General features: G+C 43.9%; 1 protein-coding gene across 1 annotated transcript; it reads left to right on the top strand.

Annotated features, from left to right (window-relative positions):
* GLRX (glutaredoxin) lies at positions 1–21,993 on the top strand. Its single transcript, XM_029572980.1, has 3 exons — positions 1–355; positions 10,757–10,873; positions 21,854–21,993. Exons 1-2 carry the CDS (start codon positions 149–151, stop codon positions 10,868–10,870), a joined length of 321 nt encoding a protein of 106 aa, XP_029428840.1. The 5' UTR covers positions 1–148; the 3' UTR covers positions 10,871–10,873; positions 21,854–21,993.
* Positions 21,994–23,044: the final 1,051 nt, after the last annotated feature.

The following is a 23,044-nucleotide window of genomic DNA, read 5'->3' as shown; positions in this document are numbered from 1 at the left end:
CTCGCACTCGGTTTCCCTTCCTCTCAGTGGTTATCTCCGCCTCTGGGCAGGGCATTCTGGCTTGCTTGGCTCTTATCAGATTTCTCCATTCTAGGACAAGACTGCTTTCACTTCACGTTTCTGAGCAACACAAAAGCAGTTTGTCATCATGGCTCAGCATTTCGTGGTCAGTAAAATCAAGGCAGACAAAGTGTGTGTCTTTCTCAAGCCCACTTGCTCTTATTGCGTCTCAGCAAAGGGAATTTTAACTAAATATGGTTTTAAGCCTGGCCATCTAGAGTTCGTTGATATCAGTGGCATGGAGCTCATGGATAACATACAGGATTATTTTTTACAGACAACTGGAGAGAGGACGGTAAGTCTCTATACCCTTTTTGCTAGAACCGCTAGAGGACGAGGCTATCGTTTGCCTATAAAATATTGAGCCCACTTGCATGTTTATATATTAAATATAGACAGAAGTCCTGTCTGTGTTATTTTGAGCAAGGCTGGAAACTGCAGGGAGTGGCTTCAGAAAAGTCTGTGTTCGGACTAACTTAGCAGATTTTCATTGGAAATTCCAGCAAAAGGAGGTGTGTGTATGAATAAGAGGTCCTTTTAAACAGTATCACCCTTCATCTAACCAAAACCAGTGTTAGAATAGCTAGCATCTGCTTGTATTGCTACCCTTTTGGCTTATAAACGGGGGTTGAGTGAAGTGCAGGGAGTTAAGTCTGGGCAGCTTCACAGCTCTGCCCCTACTTATGTTTCTTATGGGGAAATGATTAGGAAAAAAGCGTCTCTAGCTGCAGATTGAAGGCTGTGACAGCCCCTCAGCCTTCTGTGCTCTATGCAGCTCTGTATCCAACATTTTGATAATACTCATTATCCTCACTCTATCCCTTCTCAGAGTTGGCCTTGCAGTCTCAACTCAAAGCCTCTTGTTTCTTTGTGTCTTGTCCTCTTGACTAGGTTCTAAACTGCAAGGCGCAGGGATTGTCCACTCTGTGTCTCTGTACAACACAGTGTTCGTCTAGTATGCACTATAGAAAGGATGATCTGTGTAGGTCAGTTGTAGTGGCTTATTGTACTTTGGCTGTATAATGTGGGACTAATTAAGTAGGAGGAGCTTTCAAATACTTTAAATAACAGTATCTCTCTAGGGGTGAAACGAAAAGCAGAAAGAGAAAAGGGGGTGTAAATGATAGTCTAAAACAAATTATCCATATCTTCTTGACTTATTCTGCTAAGTCTGTGCAAACAGGAGAAAGGAGGCTTCAGGTTGTGTGTGTGTGTGTATATAATAATATTCTCAATCAGATTATATCTCAAAGACTGGTAGGGCCTCTCCCTTTTTGCTAAATTGAAGCCTAACTTTGGAGAGCACACTAAGCACACATCTTTCTTTCTGAAAATCAAAACTGCACTGCCTCCTAGTCTCACAGTATACCCCCCCCCCCCCAATGCCTAACAGACTCCCTCTTCCCACAAGCCTCTGGGGGAGATGCAGTATTGAAAAGCATAGCCTGTAATATTGATAACTAAAATTAAGGTTTTGGGGACTAGGGTTATCTGGAGATCTGAGAGATTAATATCTGTAAGGTAGGTAGTGCAGATGCATGCTCAGTGTACTCTCCAAAGCTAGGGACAAGCCCTGCCAGTCTTGATAGAATGGAGGGAAGGGGGATTTAGAAAGTCTTTCTAGTTGAGAACTATGAATTTTGCTGTTCACCTGCACCTTCTGGGAAGCTGAAATACCCTCTGGAGGTGCAGGAGGGAAATCTGTATATGCTTTTGTCCCTACAAGATGTTGGAGACCTATGAATAAGATTCAGTATTTTTGACAAAATTGAGTCCTTCCATCTTCTGGCATGAAGTATTTTTGCTGGACTGCAATACCTCTTCCATAATCAGCCCTTCTTCCAGGAGGGTCAAGAACTTTATTTTTTTGGAAGAAGAGAGCAGAGAAGACCATCTGGAGACTCTTGATCAGTTTCCACCCTGGGACAAGGGACTCTGGCAGGTGAAGATCCTCGGGGTCCATCTAGAAATCGGGTACTGTGGGGAAACAGGACACTTGCTCTGGTCAGGATAAACCAGCAGCCTTGGAACACACATTCATCCCACACATGGATGGATTATTAGTTCAAGTCTCAGTATGAAGGGACACTTCCACAGAGGGCTGCATCAGTTAAACTTGCACTACACCAAAGAAGAGGAATCTGGATGAATTTGAACACTGTATTTACATTTATTCTTATAGTCATTAGCAGTAAATATTATTTTGAACACTTATATATATATATATATATATATATATATATATATATATATATATATATATATATATATATATATATATATATATATATATATATATATATATCCAGGGACTCCTGCCTGTTCAGGTGTCTGTCCTGAAGAGCAAGGGTAACACACAGTTGTCCAGAGGGTATCCCCTCCCCATAGTATATGGCTTTTACTCCAATATACCAGACATGAGACTCCGAATCTTTAGAAATTTAGTAAAATGTTTGTTTATAGTAAGTAAACAATTGCCAATCACAATGTGTGTCTGGGAAGGAGGAATGCACGTGTCCCAGAAAAATCAGGGGCAAACATTGGGGCCCAGAGCTGTGGCCTTTTATTTTTTTTTTAAACATTTCAATTGCTTGGAGGGGATCATTGGGCTACTGTGACCCATGGTATTTCCTTCTTTTGGAAGGATGAAATTGGGTGCTATGCCCTGTGTGGCTTTCATTCTGTTCGGGGGGGTGCACAGGTGGTATGGGAAGTGCCTGCTGGCTGAGGGGGAGGGAATTTTTTGTGTGGGGTGGGGGTGGGGGCTTAGCCTATGTCACGATCTTACATGTCATATCCAATTTTTTTTTTCTGGTTTCTTTTGTCCAAATGTTCGTTCTTCAGTACTACCTCCCCACGACTTGTAGGAAGACATTGATCATCTCTTATCTATAATCTGTATTTTCCTTTCTAACTGACTTCCATACAGACCACACATGTATCCTGTGTGGGCCATTCCCATGACCTTCACTTTCTGCTGACCTAGCCTGCAACTGCATGTATTGGCACAAGCTTTGTTGGACACAGTTCAGCAAGCAGCTTTGTGAAGATTCTTTATTAAAGAATCAGAACATACACATGATATACAGGACACTAAGGCATGCCAAATCCATAAGTCAGCTGATCAAATTTTTCTGGGTTTTTTTTTTGTTTTTTTTGCCGGCCCCCCCCAAGGAAAACGAGTCAGGGTAAGGACGGAGGAGCTAGCCCATACTTAAAATAAATAAATCCTTTAGAATCATCACTTCTCCCTGAAAGAGGATTATATAGACATTTTCAACCAGGGTGGCCATAGGAGTTTGACTTGTACCCCTGTACAGGGCACTGCCATGCTGAGAAGGGTAGGGTGCCAACTGGCTCCAGATTTACTGGACAGGATTGATCCTGCCCAAAGCTTACCCCATTGCATTCAGGGACTTGCAGTTGTGGTTTTCTCTATTGGCATTCTTTAAGAAAGGTAAGACTACAAGACTGAATCCCTGCATGCAATGGGACAGGACTAACATTTTGGGCCAGTACAGTACGCTCCGGAGCGCGCACTTAACCCTCTATTGGATGCGCGTTTTCAACGCACTACCCTTACTCCTCATTCAGTAAGGGGCTGAAAACATGCATCCAAACCCCCGCCCCCCCCCCCCCGAACCTAATAGCGCCCGCAACATGCAAATGCATGTTAATGGCTCTATTAGGTATTCCCGCGTGATTCAGAAAACAAAATGTGCAGCCAAGCCGCACATTTTGCTTTCAGAAATTAGCACCTACCCAAAGGTAGGCGCTAATTTCTTCGGGAACCAGGAAAGTGCACAGAAAAGCAGTAAAAACTGCTTTTCTGTGCACCCTCTTGACTTAATATCATGGTGATATTAAGTTGGAGGTCCCGAAAGTTTCCAAAAGTTTTTAATAAATAAATAAATTTGAAGTTGGCCCATGGCTGTCTGGTTGAAAACTGGACACTCAGTTTTTTGCTGGCGTCCGGTTTCCAAGCCCGTGGCTGTCAGCGGGCTTGAGAACCGACGCCAGCAAAATTGAGCGTCAGCTGTCAAACCTGCTGACAGCCGCCGCTCTGGTCCCTAGCACCTCCTTTTGCCTGTTTTTACCGCCGGGCCTAATTTGAATAGTGAATCACACACACAGGAGAGTAGGCGTTCGCTTAAGGGGGTGCCTTCCTCGTCCAATTGGTCCTCTGTCTGATAGGATACTGCCACTCAACTGAATGTTGCATTGGTGAGAGGGCTGCTGAATGGGTGAAGCAGATACATTTTGGTGGAGAGCGAGAGCAAAAAGAGCCTGCAACTCTTTAGAGGAGGCCCGACACACACCCACATAGCGTGTAAAGCAAAATGGAGCAGCACTGTAGGCTCCCATTATCGCACTCATGAAGTGTGGTTTTTGTTACTTTAGTTGTGAAGATTAATGGTTTCTGGTTAGTCCTCTAGTGTGTGGGTGTGGCTTCTTTTTTTTTTTTGTCTACTAGTGAAGTACATTCCTGAACAAACAATTGCAGGAACTGAATTTTTTTTTCTAATGTTGGAAGGTATTGAATGTTTTCTGTCTTTTTGAGAGATGTTTTGCTTTTCCTCCCTGTTCTGTGCCTGCCTAACACAAGCTGCAAGGTTCTCAATGACTAGTGTGGCTGTGGTCCCCTGCTTTTTCACTTAAGATTGATTTCTGAGGGGGGGGGGGGGGAGGAGATGCCCCCATCCCAGAAATCATCAGAGGGTGCAAGGGGGAGCATCCACCTTCACCTTTTCTCCAGAAATCGAAAGGTGCAGATCCCCTGCCCATAATCTTTCCCCCTCCCTCCAACTCTAGGCTTGCCAACCCTATCTTAGTCTTCCAAGTCCCATCTGAACTGCAGCAAAAACTGCCCCCCAAAACTGGGGGGGGGGGGGGGGGTGTCAGCACGTGGCAGACCATGCATACTGGCGGGCTCTGCTGCGCACCACACTTAGCATGGGTTTCCTTGCTAACAGGAAGCCCATGCTGGAGCAGGGGGTGGGGAGCACTGCCAGATCTGCAAGCATTGTCTGTGCTGGTGTACAAGTCCCCTGCTCAGTTTAGGTGTGAAGTTCTTGCTGCAGTGCAGACAGGGCCTGGAAGACGAAGAAAGGTGCCAAGTTCTGATAGGGTCGGTAATGCTCTGGTGCCTAAGGCAGTGTTGCCTAATCTGAGCCTGTATCCTACCCAAACTTTCCCCTGGAAAGGCCAATTAAGACGTCTCATTAAGATTACTTAGCTGTTTCTGGATGGGGAAGGATGTGCACTGTGGTGAAGGAATATGCAGCTGGTGAATGTGAGACAGATTGTTAGACAATGTGTGTGACAGTGCAATACTTGAAGGATTTCTGAAGACTTGGTCAAAAATAGCACAATATATCATGGAAATGTTACTCCAAAAAAAATTATTTTTTTTGTGCCAGGTAGATTATAAAGCACACTATAAACCCTGGCATTTCATGCCTCCCTTCCCAGAACTGAAGGCCTCAGCCCTGCTCTCCTGTCTCTAGTCTCCTAGGACTCCTGCCCCAAGACTTCTCGCTTCCTTCCCAGGATTGGGCCCCCACACCCAATTCATTTGTTCCTCTCCCCTAGGATGGGGATGGAGGGAGCTATAAAATAGGGGACAGGATGCTTGGATAGGAATCGGAGTTAAGAGGCAAGGGAGAGGATTCTTGAGGAGGAGAGACGGTTCACACCCCTCTGCACATCAGTAAGACACACTTGCACGTGTCCCAGGAAAAAAAATCAGGGGCAAACATTGGGGCCCAGAGCTGCGGCCTTTTATTTTTTTAAACATTTCAATTGCTTGGAGGGGATCATTGGGCTGTGACCCATGGCATTTCCTTCTTTTGGAAGGATGAAATTGGGTGCTATGCCCCGTGTGGCTTTCATTCTGTTGGGGGTATGGGAGGTGGTATGGGAAGTGCCTGCTGGCTGAGGGGGAGGGAATTTTGTGTGTGTATGTGGGGGCGGCTTAGCCAACTAAAAGCAAGTTGAGATGAGATGATCCTCAATGTGAATTCTAGCTAGCTAATAGCAACTAGAAACAGTTACAATTTCTGGCAACTCAAAATATTAGCATCTTTGTAAAACAAAGTAACTATGATGAAAAACATTCATAGGCTTGCATCATTTGTCAAACCCATCAAAACTTTATATTTCAAACTTTAACTAGGTTCTCAAATTTCTGCCTTCATGTTGGTAGTAACTTCTTTTTGGTTGGGAACAAAAGCTTATAATTGCATGAGAGCCTTTGTACTATGGGCTCAGCTTCAGATTATAAAATTCTCCTCTCCCGAATGCATTGTTCATGCTGTGGCCCATGCTTTCCATGTATTGATGTTGCCCACAGGACTTTTCATAAGCAGCCTATCTCAGCCCATCCCCAGCCTCTAATTTCCCTACCTATTTCCACCATTCTGAATCTAATCTGGAAAGAATTTTGAACGCTATAAGATTCTCAGTGACTTTTTTTAATTTTATTTTTTTAGTTCAGGCAGTTTAATTTTGCAAAAGAAAAAAGGTGTCCTAGCACATCTGCCTCTTAAAAGAATCAGGCCAGCCTTAGGGTAGTGTGAGCTGGGTGGTCACCTGAGGTGCTATAAGACAAGGGGCACCACTGGCACTGCTTGTTGAGCAGGGCAGGATCTGCCCGTCCCTATAACATGCCATCTAGCAGGAGGAATGGCATTTAAATAGCACACGATCTTCCTCTATAGCATGGAGCCAGTCTCGCGGTACGAGCAGTAAAATTGCATGATCTCATGGATCACGCCACAAAACTGATGCACTACTCTGCAGGCCAGTGGGGGGCCCAAGGAAGAGAGGGAAATCCCCTCAAGGAGGGGAGGCCTACATTTTTTTGACTTGCTGGAAGGGACAGGAAGAGGTGTAGCCCTACATTTGGGGAAGGGGGGGAGGGACGGGGACAGGAAGAAAGACTCCTACATGGAGTGAGGTGTAGAAGGAACAATGTACATGGAACAGGATGGGGAGATAAAATTTGGAATGGTAACACAAAGCAAGAAAGAGGAGGATCCAGGATGGAAAAGAAAAAAAAATGTATGGAGGAGAGAGGGAACCAGAGAATGCATGGAGAAAAGTCTTGAAGGGGGGGAAGGAAGGATGCCATTAACAACTTTTCACCCAGGGCACCATGTACCCTAAAGCTGGTTCTGGTAAGAATCAAGGAGTGTGCGCTTCCTGGCAGACTATCGGTTTTTGAGAAGAACATAAGAATTGCCATACCAAGTCAGATCAAGGCCAGCATCCTATTTCCAATAGTAGCCAATCCAGGTTGCAAGTACCCAAACACTAAATTCCATGCTAGTAATAAGCAGTGGTTATTTCCTAAATCAACTTGATATAAGTTTATGGACTTCTCCAGGAACTTGTTCACTTTTTTTTTTTTTTTAAACCTCATCTACACTGCCTTAATAGTGCTGAGTTCCTGTCATCCACAACACATTAACAGAACATGTGACTGCAGGTCATGACTCTGTACACATTCTTCTATGGTGATCAGTGCCGCTTATTAGGGATGCAATGAATCACCTTCAGCAAACAGCATATTGGATTCCTGGGCCAGTTGCCTCTAAAGGTGAAATATAAGTCCTATTTTTTTTTTTAAGATTATTATAAATAAACACTAATATTCTACTGTACACAATTTGATTTAAAAAATGGTCTAAAAATGAGCATTCATATTTTAATGTGATACTATGCAGTGGGAACTTGTCTTTTGTCATTGCCATAATGGAATCCCTGCAGTGACTATCAGAAACCAAAGTCCCCACTATCTTGATACCATGTTTTTAAATAATAAAAAAAGTTCCCATGCAGAACTACTTTCTGGGATGTGAGCATCCATGCATACAAAGATGCAAAAGAAATCTTAGCATACTCTCAAGACCTCCAGGTGTGCCCTGAAAATTTGGGGTGGAAAGGACACCAAACATGAGAGATTATTGTGGAGGGAGGAAAATGGACGCAGACTTGGCAATTTCACAAGCTGCCTTCAGATAGTAGGCAAAAACTATATACATATAAAGTAGTAGTATTGTAAATGAGCACAAATCATTTGAATTACAAAAGTTTTTTTTAGATTTTTAATTATAGTTGAAGAATGTGAAATTTAAGGGTCAAACAAGTTGTAGGCCATCCCTTTCTATTGGACTATTACCCTTTCCATCAGTGCAGCGACTGTGTGGGTTTTGTTTTTTATCCTGGCAGTTTCCTCCTGATTCTTTTGGGCTCTCAATTCAGGCTGACACCACAAACTCTTCATTTGCAATCACCTGGGACACTTTTTTTCCAAATTTTTATATTCCCCCCCCCCCCCCCTCTCAATTCAATTTCAGTAATTGCAGTGACGGTAGGGGCATGCACCCAGGACACCCTCTACTAAAATATATCCTAGCAGATTATGCTCAGGAGGGATTCACTCTGGATCCTCTTGGTGTAGGGAGATCTTTAGTAGGAGGGTTTTCCTGGAGGTACTGATGTCTGATAAGCCTCATGGCTCACCAGGGGAAGCAGCTGGAGTAGTAGAAGAGTCTGAGAGGCTTTGAGAGGTTTTAAGCATTTTTGACAAGTCTCTCTAATAGGAGGTTCATTTCACCCCTTTCTGAAATGGCTGGATTTCATGGTAGTTTCAATGTATTGACCCACTGACAGTGGGGCAGAGAATACTGGAGAGAAGTAGCTTTGCAACAGTGTTTTGACCATTGTCCAACAGTGAGGACCATACCCCATGCTGGAGGAGAGAATGGATTTTGTCCATCACTTTGTCCCTGCAGTCAGTAACTTATGGGGACAGAACTACTGGGTTTTGTGACGTTTTAAATCTACAGTTAAACCAGGAGGTTTTTAATCTCCTTTTTGTCAGTTTCTGGTGTAAGAAGAATCTTCCTACCCTCTAAGTGGAAGGAAAACAGAGCTAGAGTTGACATTGTCTGGCATCTGCAATAATTACTTTCTTCTGCTGGTTATGACTTCGCAATATTGTCATGGATTTCATTTTAAGTTTTAAAGTAAATGCTTTCCCACTAAATGCCATTACTGGCTCCTTGCTGTGACTTTTGGTGCCTCTACAGCCAATCAAACTCTTCCACAGTGAGGAATAAGACTGCTCATTGAGACATGGGTGACTTTGAATGTCTGTGCCTCCCCCATCACTGCACTAAGGGCTTCTTCCCCACCAATAAAATCCCGGCATCCCAGGAGCTGCAGGTGTGTGTGTTCATTTTAAAAGCGTGGGTGTGTTTCAACACTCTTGCTAGCTTCTACACCAGGGAACAAGCAAAGCAAAAAAGTGCAAAAGGCATGCACTTCCTACAAATCTCACCCCTTATACACCCTCTGCCCTCTTGTCTAGCAGTAGTTTAACCATTGGTGCATTTGTTTTTGTTTGGTTTTTTTTAATATGGGTTTTAAACAGTTGTGTTCAGAAAGTAGAATTGTAAGCATCTGCTTTGTCCGGCCAACATAGATCAACTGACACAGGCAAGTTATAATATACACTACCTAGGAAGATAACTGGTCTGTGCTACCCTGCAATGTATATACACGAAGCATCCTTATGTAAGAAGAGTGAGTGTGGAATTTCCAGGAATGGAATCTTTAATTTCCAAATTAGAATGTTTCCTCCTTTGCAATGTTACATAATCCTGTTTCCAAATGCCACTTGGACAATGCTTTTCATTGTCCAAATAAAGCTTTTGCTCCTATCTTGGTGGGTGGTGTGTTGTGTGTTTTTTTTTTTAGTGTAGCTCAACCAAACATGCAGTTTTTGTATTTTTTTTTTTTTCTCAGTTGCTGATGGTCTAAACATTTGTGTGACTTAATGACATATTAGATCCTGCATATCTGCCCCCTAGTTTGAGATTATCATTTTGAATAATATATTCTGAATCTGATTCACAGTTGGCATTGTGGACCTTATTTAAGTTGGGCATTTAGGTCAATGGACAGGTTTTGGCAGGGAAGGCCTGGGTAAATTTCACATAGTTGTGGGGTATATGTAGGTTTTTAATTGAATGAGGTAGCAGGGCTCAAGGAATAAGATTAATAATGTTCCAGATTTTTGGTACCCAAACTCTAGTACAGATAGTCTTCCAGAGGCAAGCAGAAGGGTAGAAAGAAGGACCAATTGGGAGTGGAGGTCACCTGAAGAGGGGGAAAAAGATTCTGGGGCTCTTGTTCACACATTTTGAAGACCAAGCATAGTATTTTGAACCTTCTTGCTTTCAACTGGAAGCTAGTGTGGTTGTAGAAGCTTTTCAAAGATCTTTTTTTTTTTTGCCATACATGGCTTTCTTGATAAGTCTCTTAACCACTGATTCTGCCTTCCCATTAGACTGGCTATAATATGGTGAGGTTATATGTTCAAACTCTTGAGGTAGTTGTATGGTTTGACCTGGCAAACATCATGAATGAGGTTCTTAACACCTTGTTGACATGTGACCAATATTACCAAATGGGAAACTGACCATAGCAGCCATGATGTAAGGAAGTGCTTACTCTCATAGTCCTGTGAATGCACTTCAGTCATCTTAGTTTGTTTTGAAGACATTCCACTGTTCTCAAGTGGAGATGGCATCATGACTTTTCTGGTGAGTAGCCATATATACTAGGACCAGAGTACAGTCGGCTATTGCCTGCCATTTTGATAAATGCATATCTACTTTTTTTTTAGGTTCCTCGTGTGTATATTGGAGAAAAATGCATTGGTGGATGTTCGGATCTGACTTCATTGTATGACAATGGAAAGCTTGAAGTAATGCTGCAGTCTATTGGAGCCCTGCTGTGACATGTAGGTATGCAATTGGCCATGCCCAGGGCTTAATGTTTTTAACATACTTAGTTGCAATTCTAAGTGCTTTAAAACCTCATTTAGAGATGCACAGGTCAATGCATTCCCCTCGCCTCACTAGCTTTCACTTCCAGAAGGCAAATGGCTGATCATCAGATTTTCCCAAATACAATAGATTTCATAAAGGAAAAATGACTATTCAGCAATTATTTTGGATGTCTTCAAACTTTCCAACACTTATTTGGATGGGTTTTGAATAAGATATTGGGAAGTATGCAGGAGGTAGAACCTGCCTGTGCTGTCCATTAGCAGACTTCCCTGCCTCCACAAATATCTTCTCTTCTTGGGGCAGGCAGAAGTGTGGCTGATCTTCCATTTCCACCATTGTATGTATTTGCTTTTCCTCCCATGGAAAAGTTATGGGTAATGACTTGTGCTACACAGATTCTATTAGATTAGAATTCTACTACTTACCACTCAGTGTAGGTATTACACTCAAACATACAACAGTGACTCAGGAAAAAGCTGAGAACTATAGTTTGTCATTTCTCTTGGCTTTTAGAGACACAGTATCACTGTAGCATACTGCAGTATTTTTTTCCCAGCTTTGGAAAGCCAATTTGCTGAACAAGCATCCTAACACTAAGTTGGAAGTAAGCTGCTCCAGTTCTGGAATGCTGCAAAGATCTGGTTTTCAGTACATTATGACGTGAAGTATATTTGCATCTAGTGGAGGCTGTGCATTACTATTCATTATGGAGATCCTGAAAATCAGACTTTTTTTTTTTTTTAGTCCAGGACCAGAGTTGCCTAATCCTGCTCCAATCATACATGCCACCATCTCCCTTCCCAACCAGTCATATGTTCTCTTGCTCACTTACAGGTAGATACTGTAAGGCCGCGTTAGAGTGCAGCAGTGCCGGGCGCACCCTCGTTCCCTGCACGCACAGTTCTCTTTACATACCGCTCAATACTCTATGTAAATTGCTTGCAAATGCAAGCCACATCTGCGAAGCGTTAGGCCCGCGCAACCAATTTTACTGTATAGGCGCTTAATACAGCGCCTATACAGTATCCTGGGTGCGTTGGTACCTGTCATTTCAAATGTCATTTCAACTGACATTTGAAATGACAGGTACCAGGAAGTGGATGGTTCCCCCCCCCCCCCCCCCAAGCAAGGTGCAGGGCGAAAATTAAAACAAAAGGGAATAAAGTGTAAAAAAAAAAAAATAAATAAACTTACTGGCGGGAACCGGCGGGCGCACATTCGATCCAGGCGGCGGCGGGAGCCAGCGGGTGGGCGCGCGTTCGATCCAGGCGGAGGGAGCCGGCGGCGAAAGCGGCCTCCGGCAGTGAATGAATGCACACCTGTGTACGCCCGTGCGATTTCGGCACTCAAGGCATGACGTCACAACGCTTGACGTCACGGCATGTGACTGCCTTGAGCGCCGAAATCGCACGGGCGTGCATTCACTGCCGGCGGGGGCTGCCGGAGGCCGCTTTCGCCGCTGGCTCCCTCCGCCTGGATGAACGGCGCCCACCCACCTGCCGGCTCCCGCCGCCGCCTAGATGACCGCACGCCCGCCCGTGTGGAGATGGGGGATTCGGAAAGTGACAGATATAGATATATATATATATAGAGAGAGAGAGAGAGAGAAATCTATCTATATATACATATGGTGCAGTCCGGTACGTAGCTGTTCGAACACCACACTAACACCAGGTAGAGGGTAGGCGGTAAACTAACAGGTTAAGGACGCGGCAAAATAGCAGGTTACAAAGGAGATAATCGGAGCACGCGTCACAGTATCAGAGGGGAATAGCTAATTTGTTCATTTACATATCATATACATGCTGGGTGCAGAAAGGGTTACGCGTCTGTTTCAAGAAGCACTAAGGACGTGTGAAACTGGAGACTGTATCGCAGGATCGCCTTGCGCGTCTGAATTGTGCGCCCACAGCGGGTTACAGACGGGGAATCTCCAACTGCACATTACAATATCGAGCTGTTAATGTAGCTATGCACTCATTCTAGCACTCAACTTGCTCACACACCATGAAACCTATAGAAGAGACTGGCACATTGAACTCCCTTTTCTGCAGGTCAGCCTGTCCATGGGTAATCCCCAGCACAATGAACTTGCATGCATATGTCTATCTTAAGGAGGGATTGACACAATATGCCTTTGTTCTCCTTGTGCCTTACACAAAACCTATAAAAAGATGCAGGAGACCAAAAGTTATACAAACCCAAAACATATTTCAAAACACATCCTTCCAGGATAGGTTACAAGTTTGGTCTCCCATCTCTTTTGGTTCTTCAGCCAGAGAACAAAAATGATATACTGTGGCTGAATACTAATGAAGTTTTCAATGCCAAGCTCCATCTGACATTACCCATGTGAAGGCTACCATTCTACTTGTCCTAGGAGAAAGACAGTATAGTATGCAGTGTTTCTCAATCCTTTTTTTGGCTGGGATACACCTGACAGATGGTTCTCACATGTGACCATCATGGGGCTAAATGTAAACATGCAATCAGCATTCACAGGAATCCTCATCTTTCCTCCCCAGCAATGAGTGCAGAGCAGATCTAGGGCATTACCTTGTACAACTTGCCATACAAAAAAGATGTTCTGATGACATCTCAGTAAAAGCAAAACAAACTCCCCTTTACTACCAGGCACAATAGCCTTCCTTATGAAAAGACTAATTTACCACTAACGCATATCATATTGAGAAAGCACAACAAATAAGATTGATACAAATGTCTACATGCTAGTTAAATACCTCACCATGGGCACACACCCAGAACGGACCTTCAAGTACAGAAAATTACAAATATGGAGACAAACTGGAATGGAAAACAAAAACAGCCACTCTGCATGCAGTGCGAACCTGGAGAAATGGAAAGAGAAATATAGCAGCTAATAGTCCCAGGATCTGCAATAATCTGCACAAAGTTACACCTGTATTAGGGTTTACTGTTTGAGTGTATTCCGTATCTATGAAAAGGCAACTCTATAAACATTAAACCAGGCCCTAAACACTAATACACTTCCTATTAGGGAAACTGAATAAGCCAAGCTACTATAGAGCCCCACACAGAAATAATGTAAAGCTATACTGAAAATGTTACATAACAGCTACTAAACAGAATAACACCCAACAATTAAACTCATAAAAATGATTAAAACATGTCCAAATATCAATATTTCAAAACAGCAGACCGCATAATACCCAATAATTCAAATGGCAGGCAATCAAGAAAAATAACCTTAAAAACCACCTTTACTTACCCTCTCCAGCAACTCTCCTATTCCTTTCCCTTCTAGGCCAGTAGCACCCACCAGAAGAGCAAGGGCTGCTGAAGCTCTGTCCTCTTCCTTAGCAACCACAACCAGTCTCAGTCTCTCTCACTCACATGCACTTTTTTTATATATATATACATGCACTCACCCATTCGTACTCGCTGCCAAACCTCTTCTTCCTTAGCTGCAGTGATGGGTTCCAATGCCATTGCGGCTTTTTGCTACCATGGGGATGGGCTCCAGTGGCGGCCTTGCTTGGTTGGGGTTCAACACTGCCATTCCTTCCAGCCACCCTCAAACCACCCCACCCCTGGGCTATGCAATGCCTCACCGGCCAATCAGAGGCTTCCTCTCTTCTTCCTTCTCCCACTGCAGGGAGGAGCCTTCCAATTGGCCTGTGGGGGCTGGAAAAAGGGAAGTACAACCAGGAGCCACGACACACCAGTTGAGAATCGCTGATCTAGTGGACACTCCCAGTGCGTGTGTATACAACCACCAGAGTCAAACATAGATTGCAGGAGTCTGCATACCTGGGAACTTCTAGATTTCACTCAATGTGCATAAAATGTTGGCTCTTCATGGAAATCCTAGAAAGTTGCTGACTCCCCTTCTCAGCCTGCATGGAACAGGAGAGGGGTTGAGACTGGAGCCACACTGTAGGCAGCATTTGGGTGGGGGATGTGACACTGAAGAGGCATTGCAATACAGACCTTGGTCTGCAGCTATAATTCCAGGACTTAGAACTCAGCCTAGAACTTGTCCTCACTCTACCCTCAGCTAACTAGTGCCCTATATGGAAAAACAAAATTGGTGCCCTCCCCCTTGGTGGCAGCTTTAGCACACCACTCCCTCCTCTGGAAGTGGCTCTGGCACACTATACAGCCTTTTCCCTCTGCCACAGCACCTAATATTCTCCCCTCTCTCCCTAGTATCCACTGCTCTTCTGAAATCAGGTAACATAGAAATGACGGCAGAAGAAGACCAAACGGCCCATCCAGTCTGCCCAGCAAGCCCCACACATCCCCTCTCTCATACTTATCTGTCTCTCTTAGCTCCTGGTTCTATTTCCCTTCCACCCCCACCACCAATGCAGAGAGCAGTGACGGAGCTGCATCCAAGTGAAACATCCAGCTAGATCAGTCAGGGGTAGTAGGGGTAGTAACCGCCGCAATAAGCAAGCTACACCCATTCCCATCTGTTTTACCCAGACTATGCCATACAGCCCCTATTGGCCGTTTTTCTTCTCCCCTGCCGTTGAAGCAGGGAGCTATGCTGGACATGCGCGATGTATCAGTCTTTCTCCCATGCCGTTGAAGCAGAGAGCCATGCTGGATGTGCATTGAAAGTGAAGTATCAGGCACATTTGGTTTGGGGTAGTAACCGCCGTAACAAGCCAGCTACTCCCCTCTTTGTGAGTGCAAATCCTTTTTTCCATATTTCCTCTTGCTGTTGAAGCTTAGAGTGATGTTGGAGTCACAGTAACCATGTGTATGTTTATTGAATAAGGGTATTGTCTCCAGGCAGTAGCCATCATTCTGGCGAGTCCCCCACTCTTCATTGGCGGCCTCTTGAATTTATGGATCCACAGTGTTTATCCCACGCCCCTTTGAAGGTTTGTTTATTTTCAGCAGGTTTGTTTATTTTCAGCAAGTTGCTTTTTCATTATATTTAGTAATGAGCAGACTAGTTTGCAAATGCATGCTAATCAGCTCACTTAAATATACATGCTTGGGCCTGAATAAGGCAAGGTATTTCAAATATCTTGCAGGGAATGAGCCCTCATAGCTTAAAAAAAACAAAACCTAAATGTAACTTCCCCTTGACCACTTACCTCACAGGATGGCAGAAACCTCCCCCTAGGGCAGACGCCATCTGTCCTCACGTTCTTGGCACCTGGTGCCTCCACCTAGGGAAGAAGGTGTTAGTGGGTGGGATTTTCCTCCCTTCACCCCAGGAAAACGGATGAGACTGTGAACAAGGCTAGCAGTATCTTTACCTCTCTACCAATTTAGGGTTGCTGGGGCCCCCACAGTATACCACCATATGGAATAGAAGGGACCTCTTGTGTTCCCACTTACTCAAGCATTGTCATCCCCCTTTATCCAAAGTCTCACCCATGTGAACAAATGTAACTGGGCTGATTGGCTGGGGCGGGGGTGTATGTCATATCTAAACAGTCTCCTTCCGCTCCGCTGAAAGGTCTGTGCCAACACTGAGGGACCCGACTCCACCTCTGTGCTGCTGGGGTCACCTCACTCAAGTGGGGGGGGGGGGGGTGGAACCACTCCATCTCCAGGCCTGCTGTAGTCCTTCAGTTCTCCTCCCTCAGTAGGAAGGTTTTCTCTAGCTTGGGTTTACAGCTCCACTAGGCTCATGTCTGTTCTAGCATTCAGTGGTTCTTGCCCTCCGCAGTCTCAGCTTTTAGTGACTTATTTTAAACTTTTTTTTATTTGCATTTCAGATTTATACAGACAGCAATAGCATGCCTCAAACGGAGAATGGTATACAAGTCACAATGAAACACACATTAATCCATCAATCAAACTATTTCCCATAGTGTCCTGAAATTAAAGGGAGAATCAGATCATATAAGAGCAATTATGTAACAAGAGGAGGCAGATTACAATTCAATCTATGGTTACTGATTGGCATCACCAGGGCATTGATAGTAGTCTAAGAGAACCTAATTGAGAAGGTTCAAAAATATAACTAGTACTTATAATTGTTATTGCTGTCAATCAAAAACATGGAAAAAACAGTATGAATAAAAGACTGAGGTAATATGCAATAAAACAATATAACTAGAATTAATATTCATAACACATCTACAAGGAAACCTAATAGTGATCTGGGTGCCCATCTGTCAAGCACAAGTGATTTTAGCTAAGCTCATGGCCAGTCATGTGCTGTAACCAGCCTGGATATGTCACCTTCTCTCAGCCTGGCTTTTGCTTTATCTGTTGTCTGACCCCCGTATGGGTCACCTCTCAGCCAAAAGGCCAAGACCCAGGCAGGCCCACAGAGACCATGTGCATGCCCCGCTATCCTGCCTGGTCTTTGCCCCTCTGTTGTCTGGGAACTTGGTACCCACATGTCTGAATACCCTTGAATCTATTCAATGGTCAGTTTAAGTACCTTCATACTAAGGGGCCTAACAACTTTTTCAATTTCATTCTGTTTCCTAGGCTGGCGGCTCATGTACACAGCTGCATTGTCCTCCCTCCCTCCCCCCCTTTTTTTCCTCCTTTTCACTTAAATGGTAGCATGCTCAAACCTCTCTTGTTGTGGGGGTTTTCATAAACTTGAGGTTGTATGATGAAGAAGCCACACTGCTGTTTCACTTACCTTCTATGATCCTCTTCCCACTGCAGTCGGTAGAACCCCAGGCAATAAAGCAATCCCTTAGGGTTTGTTTGCGTGTTTTGTTTTTTTTTGTTTTTTTGTGTTTGATCCCTGAAGTAAACACTGAATATGTCCAAAGGGGAGCATGTTGTACTTCAGTCTCTTAATTCAGTTAATTTAGAATTAGATATTGAAAAACAGACAGCTGTTGAGCAATTAGACTAACTATTCATAACCATCTGGTCCATTGAAAGTCCTGAGTGTCTGTAGGATTTACTTTGGTCAGTCAGGTGTGGTGCATCAAGGGTGACCACTCCTAGTTTTACTTCAGTCAGAAACTGAAATAATGGAAGACCACTCCAAATAGGAAAATTGGTTCTTACCTGCTAATTTTGGTTCCTGTAGTAGCATGGATCAGTCCAGTCTGCTGGGTTATGCCTCCTTTCCAGCAGATAGAGACTGAGAAACTTGAAGGGCACCCTCTCTTAACCCGGTGTGCCACCTGTGCCTCTTATTACTAAGATTATCAAAGCAGATTAGAACAATAGAATACCAATAGGTAGATCAAGCAAGGATCCAATTAACAGCAACCCTAATTATATACAGGAATAAACCCTTCTGTCTGTCATTGGTAAAACTTGTGAATATCTGCAGAACAAAGAAAAAAAAAAGTAAATGAGCAGACTCCAGTGAATACTAGATCACCTCAAAGGGCAGGCATCTGGACTGATCCATGGTACTACAGGAAAGAAAATTAGCAGGTAAGAACCAATTTTCTTTTCCCTGTACATACCCAGATCAGTCCAGACTGCTGGGATGTACCAGAGCTTTCCTAATTAGGGTGGGACCTGGAGAGTCCTGCTCAGATGACTTTACTGCCAAAAGTTCCGAATACTGGAGCTTGGACATCGAGATGATGATGTCTAGCGAAAGTGTGTAATGACTTCAACGTTGCTGCTCTACAGATTTCCTGCGGTGATACAAGTTGGCTCTCTGCCCAGGACGTTGCTTGTGAACACAAGGAATGCGCCTTGAGACCTTCTGGAACAGGTTTTCCTCACAAATGTAAGCAGAAGCGATCGCCTCTTTCAGCCAGCGAGCAATTGAAGTCTTGGAGGCTTTATGGCCTCTGTTGGGGCAACTCCAGAGAACAAACAGATACGAAACCTGAAAATCATTAGTGGCTTCGAGGTACCGTAAGAGAACCTGCTTAACATCAAGCCCCCATCTGAGGTGGATCTGCGGCCACAAAAGGAGCCCAAGATTGTGACCTTGCCGAGGGGTGCCTCTGCTCAACGGATGCAGGCCTAGTCTGACGCAGACGGCGCTGACCCTGAAAACTAGCACGAGAGGGAAATTCCTGGACCCCCTGGGTCTGTCCGGGAGCTTATGCACCTCATTTTCCCCCAAGGACTTGATTAGCTGTTCCAGATCTTCCTTGAAGAAAAACTTATCCTTAAAAGGGGAGCCACCCCCAACTGGGATTATGAAGAAGTCTGCCTAGTTGCAGAGCCAAAGCAGCATTCTGGCCGAAACCACTGCAACCATGGTCCGGGAGGATACCCAAAGAAGATTGTATAAGGCATCAGCAGCGTACACCACCGCAGCCTTCAAACGCTCCACTTCTGGGGGAGAAAGATCCCTGGCACTGAGGAGTTGCTGAACCCACCTCAGGCTCGCACGTTGCATAAGGCTGCTACACACAGCCACCCTGACCCCCCACAGCTGAAACTTCAAAAAACCTCGAGCTTTCAGTCTTGCAGATCTTTGAGAGCTGCTGCCCCTGCGACTGGGATAGTTGTTGTCTTGGTGTCCGTAGAAACCGAAGCAACTTCCTTCAGGACTAACCATCCAAGATGGCCACCGTTCCCACACTAAGCAGGACAGGGCCGGTCAACTCGCAGGAGCACCCAGCTGCCCAGCCAAAGCATGGACTGATGAAACAGGAGGGTAGGTTGTCTAAAAACACCGTTTGGTCAACAATATGGATTAGACACCAAAATAGTCCAAATATAACCTTTTATTTGAGTGGAGACATATATTCATACAGGTGCCCAACTCTGGCCAAGTTTCACCCTGCTTGGGGCTGCCTCAGGGGCTGTATGGAGAGGTTCTCTTTTTCTATATATCAACAATTCGCTTAAGGAAAAACCTTCAATTTATCTAATCTCTCCTGCAAATGTAGTTGCCGAAGGGTTTTAGGACAAAGTTTTACATGGGCAACAAGCCAAAGCGAATACAGCCCCTGAGGCAGCCCCAAGCGGGGCGAAACTCGGCCAGAGTCAGGCACCTGTATGAATATATGTCTCCACTCAAAAAGGTTAAATTTGGACTAAAACTGCCTCTAACAGCAGGAACTAAAGCAAGATGCGGTAAAAATAATCATCCGCTCGCACCCTTACACTTTTTTTTTCTCTAGTTTATTTTAAGCCTGTGCAGAGGAATGACACATCTGAGGCTACGGCCAAAGGGGAGGGACCAGACCACCAGTACTCACCCGGTCAGGCTGTCATCTCCCAAAGTCCACGAGCTGCTGGGCCCCCAACCCTGAGCTCAACCTTAACTAGGATCGGCACTGCAAAAAACATTTTCCGTGTCCATTATTTTTTTTAACTTAAACTTGCTTGATCTAACAATGACAAGGGAATGCCAAAAGACAGAATCTCCTCCATTAGTTTAAAAAAAAATAAAAAACCGTAGGTTCTGCCACCACCTTCTGCTGGAGACAGAAATACTGAAGAGGTGCAGGTGGCACACCGTGTTAAGAGAGGGTGCCCTTCAAGTTTTTCTGTCTACATCTGCTAGAAAGGAGGCATAACCCAGCAGTCTGGACTGATCAGGATATGTACAGGGAACTCTGGTTCCAAAAATGGTCTGTTTTACAAGAGAGATTCTTCACAAGATGCTCCACAGGCATGACTGAATGCATACATTTCTCATATCTGTGCACAGCACTTCACAGTTCAAACAGTAGAGATGCCTCTGAAATATATATCTTTTTTTTTATTCAGCCAGTGCTTTTTTTCAAACAAAGCACAAGGACTTGTATAGCCTACTGCTTGCTCCTGGCCTTGTTGAGTTTTTGGATCCATCTTTTATGCTGGGGTTTATCCCTCTCATAGGGGGAATTTATAATAGGAGTCCAATTCCCTTGGTGTGAGTGTTTAGTGGGAAGCTTTATTTTTTTACTCTTGGTTCCATGTCTCAAGAAAGAGCAGCTATCACAGCTGGAGCACTCCTCTTCTTCCCAAGAGCTAAGCATTGTCCATCTTTACAGTTCAGGGGGCAGGTCTGGGACATTCATGTGTGTAAAGACCTAATTACCTGGTTAGAATGCCAGTGTTTAAAATTGTTCCTCTTAAGCAGCAGAAAGCACATTAGCAGGCCACGCAGCTCTCCTCTGCTCCCAGAACTGTACTCTGCTTGCAAAGTGGGAGGAGTAGGCAGGTTGTAAACATTTCAGGAGAGGGCAGGATTAAAGTTGACAGACTACTAGAAATGTGGGGAAAAGGAGGGGTGACAACACACCATTCAGTAAAACTCTTAGTTCTGTGTTCTGCAAGTGACAGACCAAGGTAATGTCAATATGCTGCAAAATAGAATTTTAACACACACAGGGCAGCAGGATTGTGAGAAACTGCAGGAAAACCTTGTGAGTAGGAGACTGGGCTTCTAAATGGCAGATGCAATTTAATGTGGACAAGTGCAAAGAGATGCACACAAGGAAAAATAATCTCAATTACTGACTTGTGTGCACAAAAACATTTTGTGTATCTTATGTCTAACGTGAATGAGGAAAGCAAATTTATGCGCAGAAAACATGCTTTGTGCACACAAATTCCGATTGCATGTCTCAGGGTCAGAATTTTAGCTTCTGCTCACTGACAAAAGTACTGGAATCACTTTCTCTATCTGTAACCTGGAGTAACATTTTTCAGTTCTAAGAACCCAAGGTGGGGGAGGGTAAAGTTGTTGTCTTTGGCATGGGATTTCTCTGCAAGGGCACTAAGCAGGATGCAGTTTTTACATACATTTTGTGCATAAAATATTTTGCTGCATGTGGAGTAATACTTGCACGTACAATTGAGGGTAAAATTGTGTTCCACTGAATGCTCACTTTGCACCTTATTGTATCGACCATAATCTTAACTATCTGAATTAAAAATGAAGAAAAAAAATCTTTCAATATCCTTTTAGGAAGGATCTGCTATCAGGGAAATGGTTAGACTAGAAGCCATTCTACCTTCGCTATGAATTTGTTTCTAGATAATATAAACCTTTACTGTACCATTGCAAATTATCTTACAAACTGTATTTAATTTTGTAGAGTGCAGCTGACTGAAGACAGAAAATATCTTGGCCTCTGATCCCTTGGGAATAAGTTTCCACTCTAAAGCCTGCTTGTTTCTTCATATAAAATACCAAAGAATGTCTGCCTTCTACATGTTTGCCTGATCATCTATAAAGCCCCAGTGCTTTTATCTTTAATCTGTAATATTTGTAACTTTTCACCATTTGGATAACAAATGCCTTCAGTTCAACTATTAAACTATGAGAAAATCCAATTAAATGTATGAGACCTTTAATAAGCTGACTCTGTCACTGTCTTACTTCATTAGAGCTGCAGAATTTAGTATATACTTATGTCCCAACTCTGAACCTGCCCCCTATTGCAATAGGACACTGTCATAAGTAGTCACCTCTAAACTGCATTATTCACCAAGGATAACGTTGTCATCATAAATATAGCCTCTGCACCACACAAGAGGCAGGTGGACTCTGTTGTCAAAAGTTCATGCCTCAATGAATTGGTTAGTCTATATAAGGTGGGTTGTTTTTTTCATATAGTCTGTGTGAAAGCTAATTCTCATGATATTGAGCCACTGTGATGAGAAATCGAGCATAGCAGCTTCTTCTGTATCATGACCCATAGCTGGCTTTACTTTCTGAAGTTGCTGCAGTGCTGACTTTTTTCATTAGAAGCACACACAGAGGGGTGGAAATTTAGCTTCAGGCTTTTTCTCCTTTGTCTCCTCAGATGCTGGACAGTACTATACCATTCCCAACATTTAGTTGTCTGTGTGCATTCTTGCTGTACATTCCAGGTCTCGGCAGACTTCCTTTGACTCCAGCCAGGCAGTCCCTAAACCTTTCAGTTCCAGGCTCATTTAGCTCCTTGCAGCTAGACTTCCAGCTACTGCTAGAGATGTGAATCGGATGCTGGAATCTTTTCCGGTTTTGATTTCGTATCTCCCGTGGTTCGGTATTTTTTTCATGGCGAATCGTTTTCAGTTTAGCGCGCGCTAAACCGAAAAACAATTTTTTCTGAAAATTTGTGGAAAAAGCAATAGTTTGTCTGTTTTACCGATCCATGACAAATTAGGAAATCATACAAATTTCCTAATTTGTCAAACACATGCACATCCCTAGCTACTGCCCCTATATATAAACAATTATCCTACTAATGCATCACTTCTTGCAGCTCTTGGCTCTCTCCTGGGCCGTCTGCTGATAACCT

Source organism: Rhinatrema bivittatum, chromosome 1, assembly GCF_901001135.1.
Source record: "Rhinatrema bivittatum chromosome 1, aRhiBiv1.1, whole genome shotgun sequence".
NCBI classification, from domain to species: Eukaryota; Metazoa; Chordata; class Amphibia; order Gymnophiona; family Rhinatrematidae; genus Rhinatrema; species Rhinatrema bivittatum.
The sequence above is the reverse complement of the archived record's forward strand: the minus strand, read 5'-3'. Positions and strand labels throughout refer to the sequence as shown.